Consider the following 18,139-nt stretch of genomic DNA (forward strand, 5'->3'; position numbering starts at 1 on the left):
CTTGCTGCTTCTCCAGATTCATCACATCCATTCCTTTTCACCCAGTAATATTCCCCACCATTTGAGGGCCATAATGATTCTCCCGTTTCTTTGTACTTGGTCCGTAGCATCCAGAGAATTCAAACACTTACGGGAAGAGGAAGAAGGGGCAGAATCTCACCTGGCCAAAACAAGAGCTATCCACCCAGCTCTGGAGCTGTAGTCCTGAAAGTGACAAATGGGATCAGTTTCCTGCTGCCTCGTGGGAAAGATCCCACAGTGATAAACACCAACCAGATCCCCTCTTGCTAATTCAGAGCAATACCTCCCTGCCACTGCAGCGCCCGAGGGATCCACAGGTTAAGGGGACAGAGGAACAACCCTTGCCTTTTAGGTGTTTGTAATAGGAAGCTCTGAGTTCAAATCCTGCCACATACACCTACTAGGTTTGTGACTCTCTCTGGGCAAGGCACTTAACCTTCTTTGCCTCAGTTTCCTCATCTGCAAAATGATTCTGGAGAAAGAAATGACAACCCATTCCAGTATTTTTGCTGAGAAAGCCTTGGAGTCACAGAGAGCCAGATACGACTGAAGAATGACTTAACAACAAATAAAAGATAGTTAATTGACTCTGTGGGATAGACCCAAGAGTAAGGGAGAGATAGTACAAAGAAAAAATTTTAGGAACAATGTAGATAAATGCCCCCAAAATGCAATGGACTGTCCCCCAAAGTAGTGGATTCTTCTTCCCTAGAAGCTTTCAAACAAAAGCTGGATGACCCTAGTCAAGGATCCCAAGAGCTATGAACTGGAACTGGAAGTTATCTCAGAGGCTTCAAGTACAATTCTCTCATTTTTACAGATGGAAAAACTGAGGGCCAGAGAAATAAAGTGAATTAATAAGTATCATAGCTGGGACATAAACCTAGACATATCCAGTGCTTTTTGGACATATTAGAGTGCCTGATCTAGTATTTTTATAGGGGATAGATGTTTAGGGAAGGGTTGAACTAGTGGAAGCCGTCTTCTAAGCTCCCAGGTTCTGGGCCAACTTAGGGATCCAGATCATTTTGAGCAACAACGCTGAGGAAAATGGAAGGAGTTCATGCTTTCTCTCTTTAAGGCCCTTTCTCGAACCCCTTTATTCCCTGGGTTTTGCTATCATCAAAAGACACGGGCGTATTTAAACCACTAAGGTAGAGAGTGGAAAGCCTGTAACTCAAATTCCCTCCTTATCCAGTTATTAATAGGGGATGGAAAAACTCCATAATAAGAGAATAAAGCAGACATGGGCCAGAATTGTGCTATGGAGCCTCAGGAAAGAGACTGACTTCAATAACAGCTATTAAGTACCTCTGCCTTTCAATTAAATGTGAGATATTTATAATCATTTACTCCAGGCAGGCCACGGGGTTGAGCTCAGGACACACAGAAGAAATCAATCAATAAGTATTTATTACAGAAACAGATGTTGTTCTTCCTTTTTGAAGAGGACCAGCGGCAAGATGGGTATTGTTTGGACTTGCATGTGAACTGGATTTAAGTGAAACAGAGCTTTGAGAAGTCAGCTTCTCTCTCTCCTCAGTGAGCAATGTGACAAGACATAAGTCAAAAGGACTGGCTTAGGACTGGTAAAGACCATTTACAGATGAGAAATTGAGGTAAATAGGGTAAAGTGACTTGTCCAAGGTTACCCAGCTAGCAAGCGTCTGAGTTCAGATTTCAACTCATGAAGATAATTCTTTGTGACTCCAGGCCCAGTACTCTAACCACTAGGAACTACCCATTAGTAGTAATCTTTCACTTATATATCTATGGTTTCCAAAGTACCTCTTTCTGTATTCTCAGGGCTTATCACAATATTTGGCATACTATGGGCACTTAATAAATGCTAATTGACAGGCTGATACACACATCTAATATATATTATATATTAGATATAAATTATATTATATATATGATATTAGATACAAATTATATTATATATATACATATATATGTGATATTAGATACAAATCATATACAAAATAAATGTCATGGGCAGCACAGCATCCTGGAGAGAGAACCAGCCTTAAAGCTCACTCTCAACCTCTCCACTATTTCTCTTCTTCTGATTTAGACAGTTGAAAGGAACTTTGGTGATCATTATGTGAAGTCCATGCAAAAACAAGAATCTTCTTAAAAATCCACATGACATGTGGTCTTCCAAGTTCTACTTGAAGACCCTCAAGGAGGAGGAGCTCATCCAAACTGGAGATAGCCTCAATTGTTGTTTTTTGGGGGGGTTGTGAGGCGATTGGGATTAATTGACTTGCCTAGGTCCGTCCCCCTGCTAATAAGTGTTAGGTGTCTGATGCTGGATTTGAACCCAGATTCTCCTGCCTCCAGGGCCAGTGCCTCTATTCACTGAACCACCTAGCTTCCCCTTAAATTAACTTTTAAAAAAGTGTTATCAACGCTTTTCATTTTTACACTATAGATATTTCCTCATATACCCCAGCCCACCCCAGTGGGTCCCACCTTGGGCCAGATTAAAACAGTTTAGCAGCCAAGCCTGACAGCATAAACTCCATTCCTCACCAGTAGTCCCCCACCTTCTCTCTCAAGAAAAAATTAAAAAGACTTTACCACTGTGGAGGCTGAGTAGATATTCTGGTTGTATTTCACCTTCAGGTCCATGTAAAGGTGCCACGTGTAGTTGACAGTGTAGAGAAAGGATGAGATGTAGAAGATCTAGGAAAAGTCAGACAGCCAGTTAAATCTTTCATTCCCTTGGCCTCCCAAATTCTCCTAATGGCACTAACCATTTGCTGGTTCACCAGTATAGGGTGCACTTCAAAGCCAGTCTGTGACTCAACCCAACTAGTGCCCAGCTCCAGCCTCTATAGTGAATTTTGAGATTAATGATGTTTATTCTGTACATTCACAATACCACCAGCAGCTGCCCCTACAGAGAGTTTACAGCTGTTTCCAAGAGTGTTATGGTAAATGTTTAACAATCAGCTTTCCAGAAGAACAAACCAACCCATAATACACTTTTAAGTTTAATTTGTACCATTAACACTTTCTTCATGCTTATGATGAAAATTTAACAATTGGCTCTAACACCTCCCTGGATGTATTATGTTTCTAGCCAACCTGATACAGCACAGAAATTCTTTGGAGTTACAAAAGAAATCTTGGAAGTTACCTAATTCAAATTCCCATTCAATGTACAAATCTTACAGTCCTAGAGAGGATTCTGGATAAGCAGTCATGAAAACTCTGCTTAAATATTTGCAGTAGGGCTCATTGCCCCTCACAAAGCAGCCTATCCCAAAGCCGAGCACAGTGTTTTAAATATAAATGAATACATGAAGAATCTGGGATTTTTGTCAGTATGGGTGATGTCCTATGTGGAAACTTACTTCACCAACATGCATTGCAACTCAACCGTAACCGAGTAATTATGTTCTAGGGAACTGTCTGAAACAAACAGTGGCTCAATGATTTGCCAGTGGTCTCACAACTAGTACAAGAGGTGGGATTTGAACCCAAGTTTTGATTCTGAGTCCAGGACATTGTAGACTACTTCTTGCTCATAATAAGAGCATAATAAGTGTTTATTGAGGCGAAGGGAATTCCTTCTATTTCTTAACTCCTTTCTCAACTCCTTCCAACTTAAGTCGTTGGAAAGTTCTTTCTAGCCCTTAATAAAATTCCCCTTCTCTATAATTTTCAATCATTAAGTCTAGTTCTTTCCTCCAAAGCTACAAGGACAGTGTGTTTCCTCTCCTGGATAAAATCCCTTTGCTGTTGTGTGCACTTTAAATGTTTTCTTCTCCCTTCAGACAGTTCTAGTTTCTTCAACTCTTATCAGATGATAGTTTCTAGGCCTGGTCATGCTCCAATTTGTCAGTTTTGGAGAGAGCAAGAAGTGGTAGGCAATGGAGTCTGGATTTGTGGATTTGTGATTTTACTAGTGTGGAAAAAAATTCCACCAATGCAGATCATAACATCTTAGAAAAACATACAACTGAAGGGGACCTTAGAGATCATTTAGTCCAACTCCCTCATTTTAGAGATAAAAATACTGAGGTTTAGGGAAGCAAATTACATGCCCACAGTCACACAGCCAGTATATGTCAGAGATTCCTGACTCTGAAGGTGGTACTGGATTTTCTTCTTTAACTGATATCCCCAGAATTAAAACCAATATTCTGAGACTTGCTGATCCAGATTTTAAAAAAAGGGGGGGGGGAATTTTCACATTTTAAAACAACAACAAAAATCTTTAGAAGTTTTCCCCCTCTAAATAGGGAATTTCTCAAGAGCCCATAAATATAACTGAGAGAGTGACTATTGTGGAATTATAATGACCAAGGTGGACAACAGAGAAGTGAGAAAATATATCCTGTTCCCTTCTTGTTCCTTTCCTGTTCCCTTTCCTGTTCCTTGTTCCCTTCCTGTTCCCATTTTCTTTTTTCATCTTTTCTTATAAGAGGTGGCTCATTGCATAAGGAGAAAGAGAGAAATATTTGTTGCTGTTCATTCATTTTTCAGTCACCTCTCTTTATGATCCAATTTGGGATTTCCTTGACAAAGATACTGAATGGCTTGTCATTACCTTCTCCGCTCATTTTACAGAGAGGGAAATTGAGGCAAACAGGGTGAAGTGACATGCCCAGGGTCACACAGCTAGTAAGTGTCTGAGGCCAGACTTGAACTTAGAATGATAAATCTTCCTGACATTAGGCTCAGTTCTCAAATTAAAGGTGATGTACAAATAAAAGGTATCCATTTAAAAAGTGAGTTGGAGGGTCTAGGATTTGGGGGGAATATAATAAACTACATAAAGCAAGGTCGCATTGTAATATTTATAAAGCTAAGGGCAAAGAAATAACCTTAAACAAACTCATGAGTCTTCCATCCCATCCCTAGCAAAAGGATGAAGAATCAGAGAGATTCTATGATGCTGTTCCCATGATCCTTCTGAGAAAGTTGGTTGCCATGACTTCAGAGTGATGATGGGCACAGAATGGGGACACAGGGAAGTCATTACATTGGGAAATATGTTGAAGGTTGTAGAAGTAACAATCACAACTGGCAGGCAGCATCCCAGAGTGGACAATGAACCATTCTGGTGATGGTGTTGAGGATGGATGAGAGTAGACAGAGACTCGAGCCAAAAAGAGCAAGGAGGAAGAGATTGCCACGATCCAGATAAAAGAAGCTGTTGTTCAGTTATTTCTGATTCTTGTCTGACTCATGACCCCGTTTCTTGGCAAAAATACAGAAGTGGTTTGTCATTTCCTTCTCCAACTCATTTTACAAATGAGGAAAAGGAGGCAAAGTTAAATGACTTGCCCAGAGTCACACAGCAAGAAATATCTGAGCCCAGATATGAACTCTGTTCTTCTTGTCTTCAGACTTGGCACTCTATACACTGAATCTCCTTGATGCCTCTATACTTTCTCATCTTTTAAAAACTTTATTCCAATCCCAATAAACTTTGGATGGAAAACATCATCTGCATCCAGAGAGAGAACTATGAAGACTATATGTAAATCAACACATGCTATGTTCATTTTTTTCTTATGTTTTTTTTTTTATCTCTCCCATGGTTTGTCCCTTTTGTTATGATTTTTCTCTCCCAACATGATTCATAAGGAAATATATTTTAAAAAATGAATGTACATGTATAACAAAAAAAGTTGTTCTTAAATTTATCTGGGAAAAATAAATAAATAAGCAAGTAAATAAATGAATGAATGAATAAATAATAAAAATAAATTTAAAAAGTTAAAAAAATTTTATGCCAATGTTCTACGCAGCCATTCAGCCATGCAGTGACACTGATTTCCTTGCTATCCCTCACACAGGACACTACATCTCTCCAGTCCGGGCATTTTCTCTGGCTATCCATCAAGTTCCTCTTCATCTCCACTTCCTGGCTTCTGTGGATCCATTGAAGTCCCAGTTAAAATCTCACTCTCTACAGGAAGCCTTCCCCAACCCTTCTTAATTTGAGTGACTTCCCTCTGATGATTATTTCCTCTTTATCCTGTAGAAAGTTTGTACATATTTGTTTACATGTTGACTTCCTCCATTAGATTGTGAGCTCCTTGAGAGTAGGGATTGGGCTTTTGCCTTTGTATTCCTAGGGTTTAGCTAAAAATGCCAAGCTCCTCCACTACATCCAGGGCCACCTCCAGTTCTCCTTATCCATCTCTGCCCACTGAACCAGATTGCTCTGGAGGGGAAAGTGAGGCTGGTGACCTTGCACAGCCCTCCCCCTCACTCAAATCCAATTCATCTGCAAGTCATGCAAGTCACCTTCCTGATGTCATGGTCACCTTCAAGAACAAAGGACAAACAATAATAACAACCTAAGCTTGGCACATAGTAGGTACTTAATAAATGCTTGTTGACTGACTGAAACTGAAACACATATTTTCATAAATGATTCCCTGGAGCATGTCAGATCTTTATGATCACATGATTGGCTAATAGATACAAGATCATACTGTGATTATTATATGTCCCTGGGACAGATACCTTCCCCAGCTGCATTCTTCCTCCTTTGCTGGCTTCTTCTGGTCCAGACTATCAAGCTCTCAGACTCTTGCCCTTTACCGTCTATGATCTTGTACATGAGAATTAATTTCTCTGGGTCTCAGTTTCATTGTCTGTGAAGGGAGGTGGGAAAGAATGGTCTAGAATGGTGACCAGGCATCGGTGGGCAGTGGGTGGTGGGGTGAATAGAGTACTGGACCTGGAATCAGGAAGACCTATCAATCTAGCCTCAGATGCTAATTAGTGACTGTGGTCAGGTCATTTAACCCCTAATTGCCGTCAGGTTTCCCATCAGCTCAGATCTAAAACCAGCTACTCTGAATTCAGAGCCAGTGCTTTGTCCACCACACCACTCAACAGCCCGAAGTCATTGCATTTCTCTGCCTCAACTTCCTCATCTGAAAAAATGGAGATAATAGGGAAGCTATAAGAGGAAGTCACTTAACTTATAAACTGCATAGAAGGTGACTATCTGTATTGGTAGAAGGAGTTTATTCATTTGAGAGTTTTAGATTAAGGAAATCATAAATCCAATTCTTATCCTTATAGGCATTTCACGGCACTGGGAGGTTCAGATGATGTAATACATGCAAAGCACTTTGCCAAGTTAGGTAAAGAAAGGAAGGCTGCATAGGTTTCATCCAATCCTCAAAGTAAACAGCTCTGAGTCAACAAAGGACCTACTTTGAGAAAGAATTCTATGAAAGCTGGGAAAAATTTTTTACATCCAGTTTTTCTGATAAAGGCCTCATTTCCAAAATATATAGAAAATTAACTCAAATTTATAAGAATACAAGCATTCCTCAATTGAGAAATAGTCAAATGATATGAACAGATAGTTTTCAGATGATGAAATTAAAGTGATTTCTAGTCATATGAAAAAATGCTCAATCACTATTGATCAGAGAAATGCAAATTTAAGACAACTCTGAGATATCATTTCATATCTCTTAGATTGGCTAAGATGACCAGAAAAGGTAATGATAAATGCTGGAAGGGATGTGGAAAAACTAGAACACTAAGGTATTGTTAATGGAGTTGTGATCCAACATTCTGGAGAGCAGTTTGGAACTATGCTCAAAGGGCTATCAAACTGTACATATCCTTTGATCCAGCAGTGTCTCTACTGGTTCTGTTTCCCAGAGATCATAAAAGAGGAAAAAGGACCCACCTGTACAAAAATGTTTATAACAGCTCTTTTTGTAGTGGTAAGGAACTGGAAACTGAGTGGATGCCCATCATATGAATAAGCTATGGAATATCATTGTTCTATAAGAAATGATCAGCAGGATGATTTGAGAAAGGCCTGAAGAGACACATGAACTGATGCAAAATAAAGTAAGTAGAACCAAGAGAACATTGTATACAGCTATAAGATTATGTGATGATCAACTGTGATGGATGTGGCTCTTTTCAACAATGAGATGGTTCAGCCAGTTCCAATGATCTTGTGATGAAGAGAGCCATCTGCACCCAGAGAGAGGACTATGGGGACTGAATGTAAATCAACTTAGTATTTTTACTTTTTTTGTTGTTTGCTTGCATTTTGTTTTCTTTCTCATTTTTCCCTTTTTGATCTGATTTGTCTTGTTCAAAATGATAAATGTGGAAATATGTGTAGAATTGTCCATGTTTAGTATATATTGAACTACTTGCTGTCTAGGAGAGGAGGTGAGGGGAAGATAAGGAGAAAAAAAATTGAAACATAAGATTTTGCAAGGGTGAATGTTGAAATTACCTATGCATATGTTTTGAAAAGAAACAGCTTTATTTAAAAAAAAAAGTTAAAACAACTGGGAAAAAATCCCAAAGAAATGATGAGCACGCTGATTTCAGAAAGGCTGGAAAGACTTGCATGAACTAAAGATAAGTGAAGCAAGTAGAATCAAGAAAACATTTTACACAACAACAAGATTATGTGATGATCAATTCTGATAGACATGGCTCTTTTCAACAATGAGGTGATTCAAGGCAATTCCAAGATGGAGAGATCCATCTGTATCCAGAGAGAGAACTATGGTGACCGAATGTGAATCAAAGCATAGTATTTTCACTTTGTTATTGTTTGTTTGCTTGTTTTTTTTTCTTTCATCTTTTGATCTGATATATAGAATACAGAAATATGTTTACAAGAATCGCACATGTTTAACCTATATTACATTGCTTGCTGTCTGTGAGAGGGAGGAAGAAGAAAAATTTGGAACACAAAGTTTTGCAAAGGTGAATGTTGAAGACTCTCTTTACATGTATTTGGAGGGGGTCAAACAATATTTAAAAAAAAGAAAGAAAGAAAGAAAGAATGCATTGCTATTTCTTCATACCTTGTCTCCCTGGGGCATCCACATTCCAACTTAACTTAGCTACAGAAGGAAAAATCCTGGGATTCCTCACAGTGAGGTTTTAGAAGCCCAAAACGAGACTCTCCTCTTACCTGCTCCCTCTTCTCATCCTAGCAGCATCCCCCAGTCCTAGTTCTACTATAGTAGTTCAACTATAATTCCAGGGACTAGATCAAGCTCTACAAAGCTTGAGGCCCCACAGTTTTGACCGAGAATACAAAAGGTTTTGATTTATGCAGAGCTACAGCATGGAAGAATCCAGGAATAGCAATGGCCAGGAGGATTAATCATAACGAATCTGTCAGAGCCAGATGGTCCCAGCAGAACTTTCCAATGCAGATGTCACACACACATCATAGGATCATAGATTTAGAACTGGAAAGGAGACCATCTAGTCCAATTCCCTTGTTTTACAGATGGGGAAACTGAGACCATAGAGATGAAGTGACTTCTCTAATGTCACTAAGAGGCAGAGGTAGCACCTGAACTCTAGGTCCTTCTCTCTTTCTACACTGTCACCACTATGGTCACTCACCAGCTTATTGGGCAGTCAGCTGAACTCACAGTGATCTCTGAGTCTCAAGCTATAGTGTAGAAATCAGATAAAGTTACTCTGGTGGCGACTTGCCGAGTAAACCCTTTGTCAGGAAATGACCAATGGTAGATTTTCCAGGAGGTATCATGGTACTTAGTAGAACTAAAGTCCCGGAGTCAGGAAACACGTTAGGGCTGGGAACCATCAGTATAGAGATGTTCATTGAATCTGTAAGAATGGATGAAGTCACAAAACAAAATGGAATAGCGGAGAACAGTGCCTTGGAGGACACTCACCATCAGTGATCGTAGAGTGAAGGTTTAGCAAAGAAGATGGTTAGATAGGTAGGAGGAGAATCAAGAGAGTATGTTATCAGGGAAACCTGGAGAGAAGAGAGTAGCAAGAAAAGGGGGTTATAGTTCCAAAGGCTGTAGAGAGATCAGGAAAGATGAGAACTGAGAAAAGACCACTGAGTCTGGTGATTCCTGGATCACTGGTAAACTCTGGAGAGAGGAGTTTCAGTTGAATAAGGGATTGGAAGCCATGATGCAGACAATGAAAAAGCAGGGAGAGAGCAGCCCTGGGTCGGATTTATCCATTTCCCCAAGGCAAAGAGTTTCCCCATTCAAGAAAAGCTTGGAGGACAGCTAGATGGTGCAATGGATAGAGCACCAACCCTGAAGTCAGGAGGACCTGAGTTCAAATGTGACCTCAGACACTTAATTTAGCTGTATGACCCTGAGCAAGTCACTTAACCCCAATTGCCTCAGCAAAAGAAAAGAAAAGAAAAGAAAATCCTTGAGCAAATGGAAAAGGAGAATAAATATCTTAGAATTCCAGAGAGAGACAGAACCTTAACCCTTCATCCAGCTCTATAGACACCCTGCAAAGAAACCATCCTAGAGAAGAATCAGCATTTGAGTGATGTCGGGACCTCAGTAACCCATAAGCAGAGTCCCCACTGTGACACGGCTGACGATGAGACAGCTAGCCTCTACTTCGAGTCGTGCAAGAAGGGGGAACTCATCCCCTCTTGAAGCACAGCTCTTAATTGTTGGGAAATTTTTCTTGACATCCAGCCTAAAAGAACTCCTCACAATTTCTACCCACTGATCCCTGTCCTACCCATTGCAAATAGAAAAAGTCTAATTTCTCCTCTGTGTTGTTCTTGCTATTGAGCTTCATTTTTGAAGAGGAGGGAGGACATCACGAGATGATGTTTTGACTTGCTTGTGAATTGGATTCAAGTGAAATGGAGCTGCACAAAGTCATCAGGCTCATCCCATCTTCCGGAGTCAGCCAAGTCCAGTGGCAAGACAACTGGTGATGGCCCAGGATGCTGGGGGGGACCTTGGTCTTCCTAAATGGGGTCTTTCCCAGTGCTCAGATACTGCTATCCTTGTCCCCCTCAGTCTTTTCTTCTCTGGGGTAATCTTCCTTCATCTAATCCTCAAATGACATGATCTCAAAACTCTTGGCCATCCCCTTTTGGGGACGTTCTTCAACTTACCAATGTTTCTCTCAAATCATGGTTCTTAGAACTGAACACAATACTCTAGATGGGGTCTGAGGAGGGCGAAATGCAGAGGGACTGATATTGTTGTGTTGTTTATTGTCCAGTTGTTTTTCAGTCATATCCAACTCTCCATGACCCCATTTGGTAGTTTGGTGGGGTTTTTTTTGGCAAAGATACTACAGTGGTATTTTACAGATGAGGAAACTGAAGCAAACAGGGGTAAGTGGCTTGTTCAGCGTCAGGAAGCTAGTAAGTGTCAAAGGTCAGATTTGAACTCAGGAAGGTGAATCTTCCTGATTCCAGGTGCAGCACTCTATTCACTCTGTTGTCTACCTACCCCTGCAGGGGTCTAACCCCCCTTTCTCTGCAGCTCTCAATTCAGACCAAGACTATACCGACTGCCTTATCATGCTGTTCACTCATGTTCAGCTTGTAGTTCATTGAAAACCCCAGATCTTTTTCAGAATTAACCATGATCTAACCATGACCTCTTCCATCTTGTACTTGTACAACCACAAAAGCGAGTATTTGGTGTTCAAGTTGAGATGTCATGAGATGAGAAGTTATTCTTTTTTGGAACCTTAGGAAAGGAAATTACAAGTTTACCGGGTGACATGTCCTCGTATCTAATGATACTCTAAGGGAGGCAGTGTAGTGTCACAGACAGAGCAATGATGACCTGATTTTTTTCTTGTGCTGCACGATAAATGTGGAAATATGGTTAGAAGAATTGCACGGATTTAACCCATATTGGATTACTTGCTGTTTAGGGGAAGGGGAGGGAAGGAGAAAAATATGGAACACAAGGTTTGCAAGGGTGAATGCTGGAAACTAGCTTTGCATGGATTTGGAAAAATAAAAAGCTACATGATAAATGTGGAAATATGTTTAGAAGAATTGCACATAGTTAACCTATATTGGATTACTTGCTGTCTAGGGGAGAGAGGTAAAAGGAAGAGAGGGAGAAAAATATGGAACAAAAGGTTTTGCAAGGGTGAATGCTTGTATTTTGAAAATAAAAAGTTACATGATAAATGTGGAAATATGTTTAGAAGAATTGCATGTATTTAACCTATATTGTTTCTTGCTCTCTAGGGAAGGGGAAGAGAGAAGGAGAAAAATATGGAACACAAGGTTTGCAAGGGTGAAGGCTGGAAACTATCTTTGCATGGATTTGGAAAAATAAAAAGCTACATGATAAATGTGGAAATATGTTTAGAAGAATTGCACAGAGTTAACCTATATTGGATTATTTGCTCACTGGGGGGAGGAAGAGGAAGCAGAAAAATTTGGAACACAAAGTTTTGCAACGGTGAATGTTGAAAACTCTTTGCATATATTTTGAAAAATAAAAAGTTATTATTTTTTAAAATGAGTAGTAGGCTTCAAATCCCAGCTCTGCCACTTATTAGCCGGAAGTCTTTAGAGAACTCATTTTACTTCTTGGTCCTCAGTTTATTTACAAAATAAGACACTGAATGACCAAATTCCTTTAGTTACAAAAATAATAGCTTAGATTTATACAGGACTTTGCACATGACATCTCATTTGATCCTCACAGTCATCCTGTGAGGCTGGTGCTGTTTTTATTCTCATTGTAGACGGGGAAACTGAGACCCTGGGACATAGAAACATGAATCTTAGATATCATCTGGCCTAATCTTCTCATTCTACAATTGGAGGAAATGGAGGTTAAGTGACTTCCCTATCTCCCCTTCCCCTCATTCTCTTCATCTTAAAGTTTCTTGGCACTGTCTCCCACTCTCTTGGGCTTCTACCTTCTCTCTGATAAGGAGGTGGCCCCCTACATGTGTATTAAACCTATCCCTTCCTATCTTTTCCAGCAGATTGTCTTCCCAATTCTTCCACCCCTGACCCCAAAATCTTCAATCTCTATTTATCAGCTGTGCTTTCCTTACTGCCTTCAAGTACTAATCTTAAAAAAAAGTTCACCGGATGCTGAGGGAGGTGAGCAGAACCAGGAGAACATTGTACCCAGTAATAGCCAGATCATGTGATGATCAATATGATAGATTTGGCTCTCCCAGCAATGCAGTGATCCAAGGCAATTCCAATGGACTTGGGGTGGAAAGCGCCATCCGCATCCCCAGAGAGAACCATGGAGGCTGAATGTGGATCAGAGCATAGAATTTTAAGCTTTTTTGTTTGTTTGTTTTTTCTTTCTCGGTTTTTTCCCTCTTTTGTTCTGAACATGACAAATATGGAAATTTACTTAAAAGGATTGTACATATCAGATTGTTCAAGGGAAGAGAGAGAGGAAGAAAAAAATTGGAACTCAAAATCTTACCAAAAAATGAATGTTGAAAACTATCTTTACATGTATTTGGGAAAATTAAAAAAAAAAAGAAAAAAGTTCCATAAACCCTACTATGGATAACTAGGTGGCGCAGTGGATAAAGTGTTGGGCCTGAAATCAGAAAGATCTGAATTCAAATCCAGCCTCAGACACAGACTAGCTATGTGACCTTAGGCAAGTCATTTCACCCTGTTTGTCTTAGTTTCCCCATCTGTAAAATGAACTGGAAAAGGAAATGGCAAACTGTTCCAGTGTCTGTCAAGAAAACCCCAAATGGGGTCAGAGGGAGTCAGACAAGACTTTACCACAAAATCACATTTAGATAGCATTTGAAGATTTCCAGTGTTTTTTAAAAATATTATCTCATTTTATCCTCATGACAACCCAGAACCTCTGGGAAGTAGGTGTTATTGTTGCTATTTTACAGATGAGGAAACTGAGGCAAACAGAGGATCATGGAGCTACAGAGAGGTGGTACTGATGTTCAAAACCTTCCCTTAACATAGGACGTTTTAGTTTAAGAGGCTCTCCTGCTATATTACTGTTCTGTAAGAAATGACCAACAGGATGATTTCAGAAAGGCCTGGAGAGACTTACACGAACTGATGCTGAGTGAAATGAGCAGGACCAGGAGATCATTATATACTTCAACAACAATACTATATGATGACCAGTTCTGATGGACCAGGCCATCCTCAGCAACGAGATCAACCAAATCATTTCTAATGGAGCAGTAATGAACTGAACAGCTACATGCCCAGAAAAGAACTCTGGGAGATGACTAAAACCATTACATTGAATTCCCAATCCCCATATTTATGCACACCTGCATTTTTGATTTCCTTCACAAGCTAATTGTACAATATTTCAGAGTCTGATTCTTTTTGTACAGCAAAATAACGTTTTGGTCATATATACTTATTGTGTATCTAATTTATATTTTAATGTATTTAACATCTACTGGTCATCCTGTCATCTGGGGGAGGGGGTGGGGGGATAAGAGGTAAAAAATTGGAACAAGAGGTTTGGCAATTGTTAATGCTGTAAAGTTACCCATGCATATATCCTGTAAATAAAAGGCTATTAAATTTAAAAAAAAAAAAAAAAAAAAAAAAAAAAAGAGGCTCTCCTGCTGCCTCCGGGTCGAGGGCCTCTCCACCATCCACTTGTAGAAACAAGGCGTTCTTTGCGTGGCTGATCACCTGATCCTAAGCTGGGTGACTCAGCCCTATTTCTTCTCAAGAGCAGAGAGGGCTGGCCTGGAGGCAGGGAGGCTGATCCAAACTTTGCCAGGGCTCTGGGGTCATTCTGCCTCATTTGAGCCTCTCCAGCAGTTAGGTAACTTTTAGGATTCCATCCAAGAACTTTCTCTGGGGTTCAGTTTTTAAACTAAAATTGTCAATTTTCTCGACCATTCTTTGCCTAACCGTTCTTCTTCCCCATCTTCCCCCTCATCCCAAAAGGCAGTAGAGCCCCAGAATCTCTAAACTGGAAGGGACTTCAGAAGCCATCTGATTCATTTTAAAAATGAGGAAACTGAGACCTTGGGAAAAGATCATAATCCTAGAGCTGGAAGGGATAACCCAGTCCATTAGGATGTCCCAAACAAGTAACATCCTTGTTTTCACCTGTAAAATGAGGTGGTGGACTAGGGGACCTCTAAGAATCCTTTCCTTACCAGAATTGTAAACCTTTGGTGCTAGGACTTCTCTGGCCCTCAGTTTCTTCATCTGTTTAAAAAAAAAAAAAAAGGTGGGGGGACTGAACTAGATGCCTCTGGGTTCCCTCCAGTTCTGGATTTGGAGTCTATGATCCTGTTAGCCATCCGCTCAAAGGCTTCCAGGAATGGGGTGACTCCTAGCTCTGGAGGGCAGCCCGCACCATATGGGAATAACTCTTGGTCAGGAAGTTTCTTTCTAAGCTCGAGTTTGCCTTCATATACCTTCCACCCATCCTGCTGGGGGCCAAGCCAAGTAATCCCGCTTCCACATGACGTAAACTTATTGTTGTTATTCATCATTTCAGTCATGTCTAACTCTTTCTGACCCCATTCAGGGTTTCTTGGCAGGATGTAGTTGGCCATTTCCTTCTCCATATTATTTTACAAATGGGGAAACCGAGGCAAATAGGGTAAAGTGACTTGCCCAGGGTCAATAGGTATCAGGAAGATGAATATCTCTGACTCCAGGCCTGGGACTCTATCCACAGTACTAGCTACCTGCAAAATTAATAGAATTTCTTAAAATGTCTTAGGGGAAGCAGTGGATACAGCATCAGCCCTGGAGTTAGGAAGACCTGAATTCAAATCCAGACTCAAACTCTAGACACTTACTAGCTACTTAGTCACTTAACCCCAAATGTCTCTCAAAAGAAAAAAAAAAAGGAAAAATTTTTATGGGGAAAGAAAAAGCCTTAATATTCAAGGAAATGGACAGAAAGAAATGAAAATCCTGCCTGTTATAGGGTGTACATTTTCCCATAGAGCATGGTGAAATCAGGCAACTAATGCAGCCAAACCATAAGGAAGGAAACACATAAATACTGTATTTTAAAGATTTGAGCTTTTGTTTAATTGTTCACTTTTTTTTCTTTTTCTTTTTCTTTGCTGAGGCAATTGGGATTAAGTGACTTGCCCAGGGTCACACAGCTAGGAAGTGTTAAGTGTCTGAGGCCAGATTTGAACTCAGATCTTCCTGACTTCAGGGTTGGGGCCCTGCCTAGCTGCCCCCGTTGTTCACTTTTTAAGGGAAGAAAAGACAAATTAGTGTGGTGAAGGTTTTATTTTTTGTGTATTTGTTTCCACAGAACCAAACTCGGGGCCCCGGGGCTTCCTTCATGGACCCTCTTTCCTTTTGAAGTCTCTTACTAACTCCCCATAGGTGCTATGACTATTTCTATGCAAGTGACTCCCAGCTCTCTATATCCAGGCCTGGTCTTTCTCCTGGACTCTTGCAAGAATCACCAATTGCTTTATGGACATTTTGAACTGGATCTCATCCCATAGGTGTCTCAAGTTCAACATGAGCTTAGAACTCATATTTCTATCAAAATCCTCCTCACTTCCAAATTTCTCCCATTTGTGTAATGTTCTCTTCTTCTCTCAAATATAATCATTCTCTGGGAGCAAGTTTCTTGGGGAGCTTCTGGAGGCAGCCTTCGTTTCAGTTCAGTTCAATAATCACCTTATATGCAGCCAGGAGTTAAAGTCCAGTCCTTTATTGTCTCTTCTAAAATAGCCCGGTTAGTTTTCTTAGAGGCCTATCTCTCTCCTTGGTTCCAAGAGCTCTTGCTGCTTGTCCTTTGCCTCTGCCAGCTTCAGCCTCCAGCTCTCTCTGAATCCTTTGTCCTGCCCAATTGAATCCTGGCTTCTCAATCTCCCAAAAGTCTCTAGTTGACTTGTGGGAGCTCCTTATATATGATCTCTTAAAGGTGTGAACTCAAAGGTTGACTCCTCCTCCGAGAGTGGGATTGTGGGAGCTGTGACTTGTGAATCTTCTCCACTGAACTCGTGAATCTCCTGACTGAATCCTGACTTGTGAATCTCCCAGAGTGCCCATCAATTCCAGTGATTTAGCACCTTGTAAGAATCCTAACACATTTGTTAAATGAACCACTCTCCAAACTTGCCAAACTTTGATGTCATCTTTAAAATTGTAAATTTAAATTTGTAAAATATGTATTTTTCTGATGGAAGCTGGATTATATTACTATTTTTTAATTTACAATTTCCAGTTTTCTTTTATATTATTTCTCTTTTGAAAATATTTAATTTTGCCAATTACAAGGAAAAACAATTTTTAAGATATATTTTTAAAAAATTTTTGACTATCCCTTATATTGGATCGCCTGCAGTCTAGGGGAGGGGGAGAAAAGTGTGGAACACAAGGTTTTGCAAAGGTGAAAGATGAAAAAAACTGTCTTTGCATGTAGCTGGTTATTAAAATGATTAGAAAAAGAAATAAATAAGATTTTGGTTATCTTTCATTTCTCACACTCATTTACCCCATCTATCCAATCAATTACTTAATCTTATGGTTTCTATCATCACAATATCTTTTTGAAAGAGAGATATTCCATACCCTTATCTTAATCACCAAAGGCAGCCAGACAGCCCAGTGGGTAGCGCATCAGACCTGCAGTCAGGAATACCTGGATTCAAATCTGGCCTCTGATAGTTTCTAGTTATATGACCCTGGGCACGTCACTTAACCCTGTGTGCTTCAGTTTCCTCATCTGTAAAATGACCTAGAGAAAGAAATGGCAAACTGCTCTACTATCTTTTCCAAGAAAACCCCAAAGGGGTCAAGGAGTGTTAGACATGACTGAAAAGATGCACAACAAGATCTTTTAAAATAAGCCAGATTCCTATTTGTCTTGGGAGGTTTAGGTGAGCTCCTAACTCTTAAGGCAGGAGCAAAATAGCTACCATTTACATAGCTCTGGCCAGGATGCCAATGTGCCAGGCCCAGTGCTGAGCGCTTGACAATCATTATTTCATTTGATTCTCACAACAACCCTGGAGGGGAGGTGCTCCGGTATTATAATCCTCATTTTACACATGAGGAAACTGAGGCACACAGGGTTAAGTGACTTGCCCAGGGTCACATAATTAGGACGTTCTTAGGACCGAATCTGAATTCAGAGCTTCCTGACCCCAGGCTCAGTGTTCTTGTGCTGGTCAATGTTTAACAGCCTACTTTCCAAAGGGGGAAAAGTGGTGCAGAGCCCACTATGAAGTTTAATCTCTCTTTTTAATATTTTCTCCATCACTTTCAATCTAGACAATTGGCAAAGCAAGAAATCAAACTTTACTTTGTAGCACTGGCAGACTTCCAAGACCTCAGTTCTCACACGGAAAATTTAACAACTGGCTCTCACAGCCAGAACTAGCCCTGCCC

The 18,139-nt window shown here is 40.2% G+C and overlaps 1 protein-coding gene across 2 annotated transcripts in view; it reads right to left on the bottom strand.

The window, feature by feature from the left end:
* The window catches only part of TMEM116 (transmembrane protein 116), a 69,970-nt gene that overhangs the window by 8,635 nt on the left and 43,196 nt on the right, over positions 1–18,139 (bottom strand). For both annotated transcript variants that reach the window (XM_003761138.4, XM_031948607.1), the window contains exons 5-6: positions 2,608–2,712; positions 161–204 (exon numbers count right to left, since the gene is read on the bottom strand). In XM_003761138.4, coding sequence (XP_003761186.1) covers positions 161–204; positions 2,608–2,712 — 149 coding nt within the window. The remainder of the gene's footprint in view (positions 1–160; positions 205–2,607; positions 2,713–18,139) is intronic.

Source organism: Sarcophilus harrisii, chromosome 1 (assembly GCF_902635505.1).
Source record: "Sarcophilus harrisii chromosome 1, mSarHar1.11, whole genome shotgun sequence".
In the NCBI taxonomy this organism is placed as follows: Eukaryota; Metazoa; Chordata; class Mammalia; order Dasyuromorphia; family Dasyuridae; genus Sarcophilus; species Sarcophilus harrisii.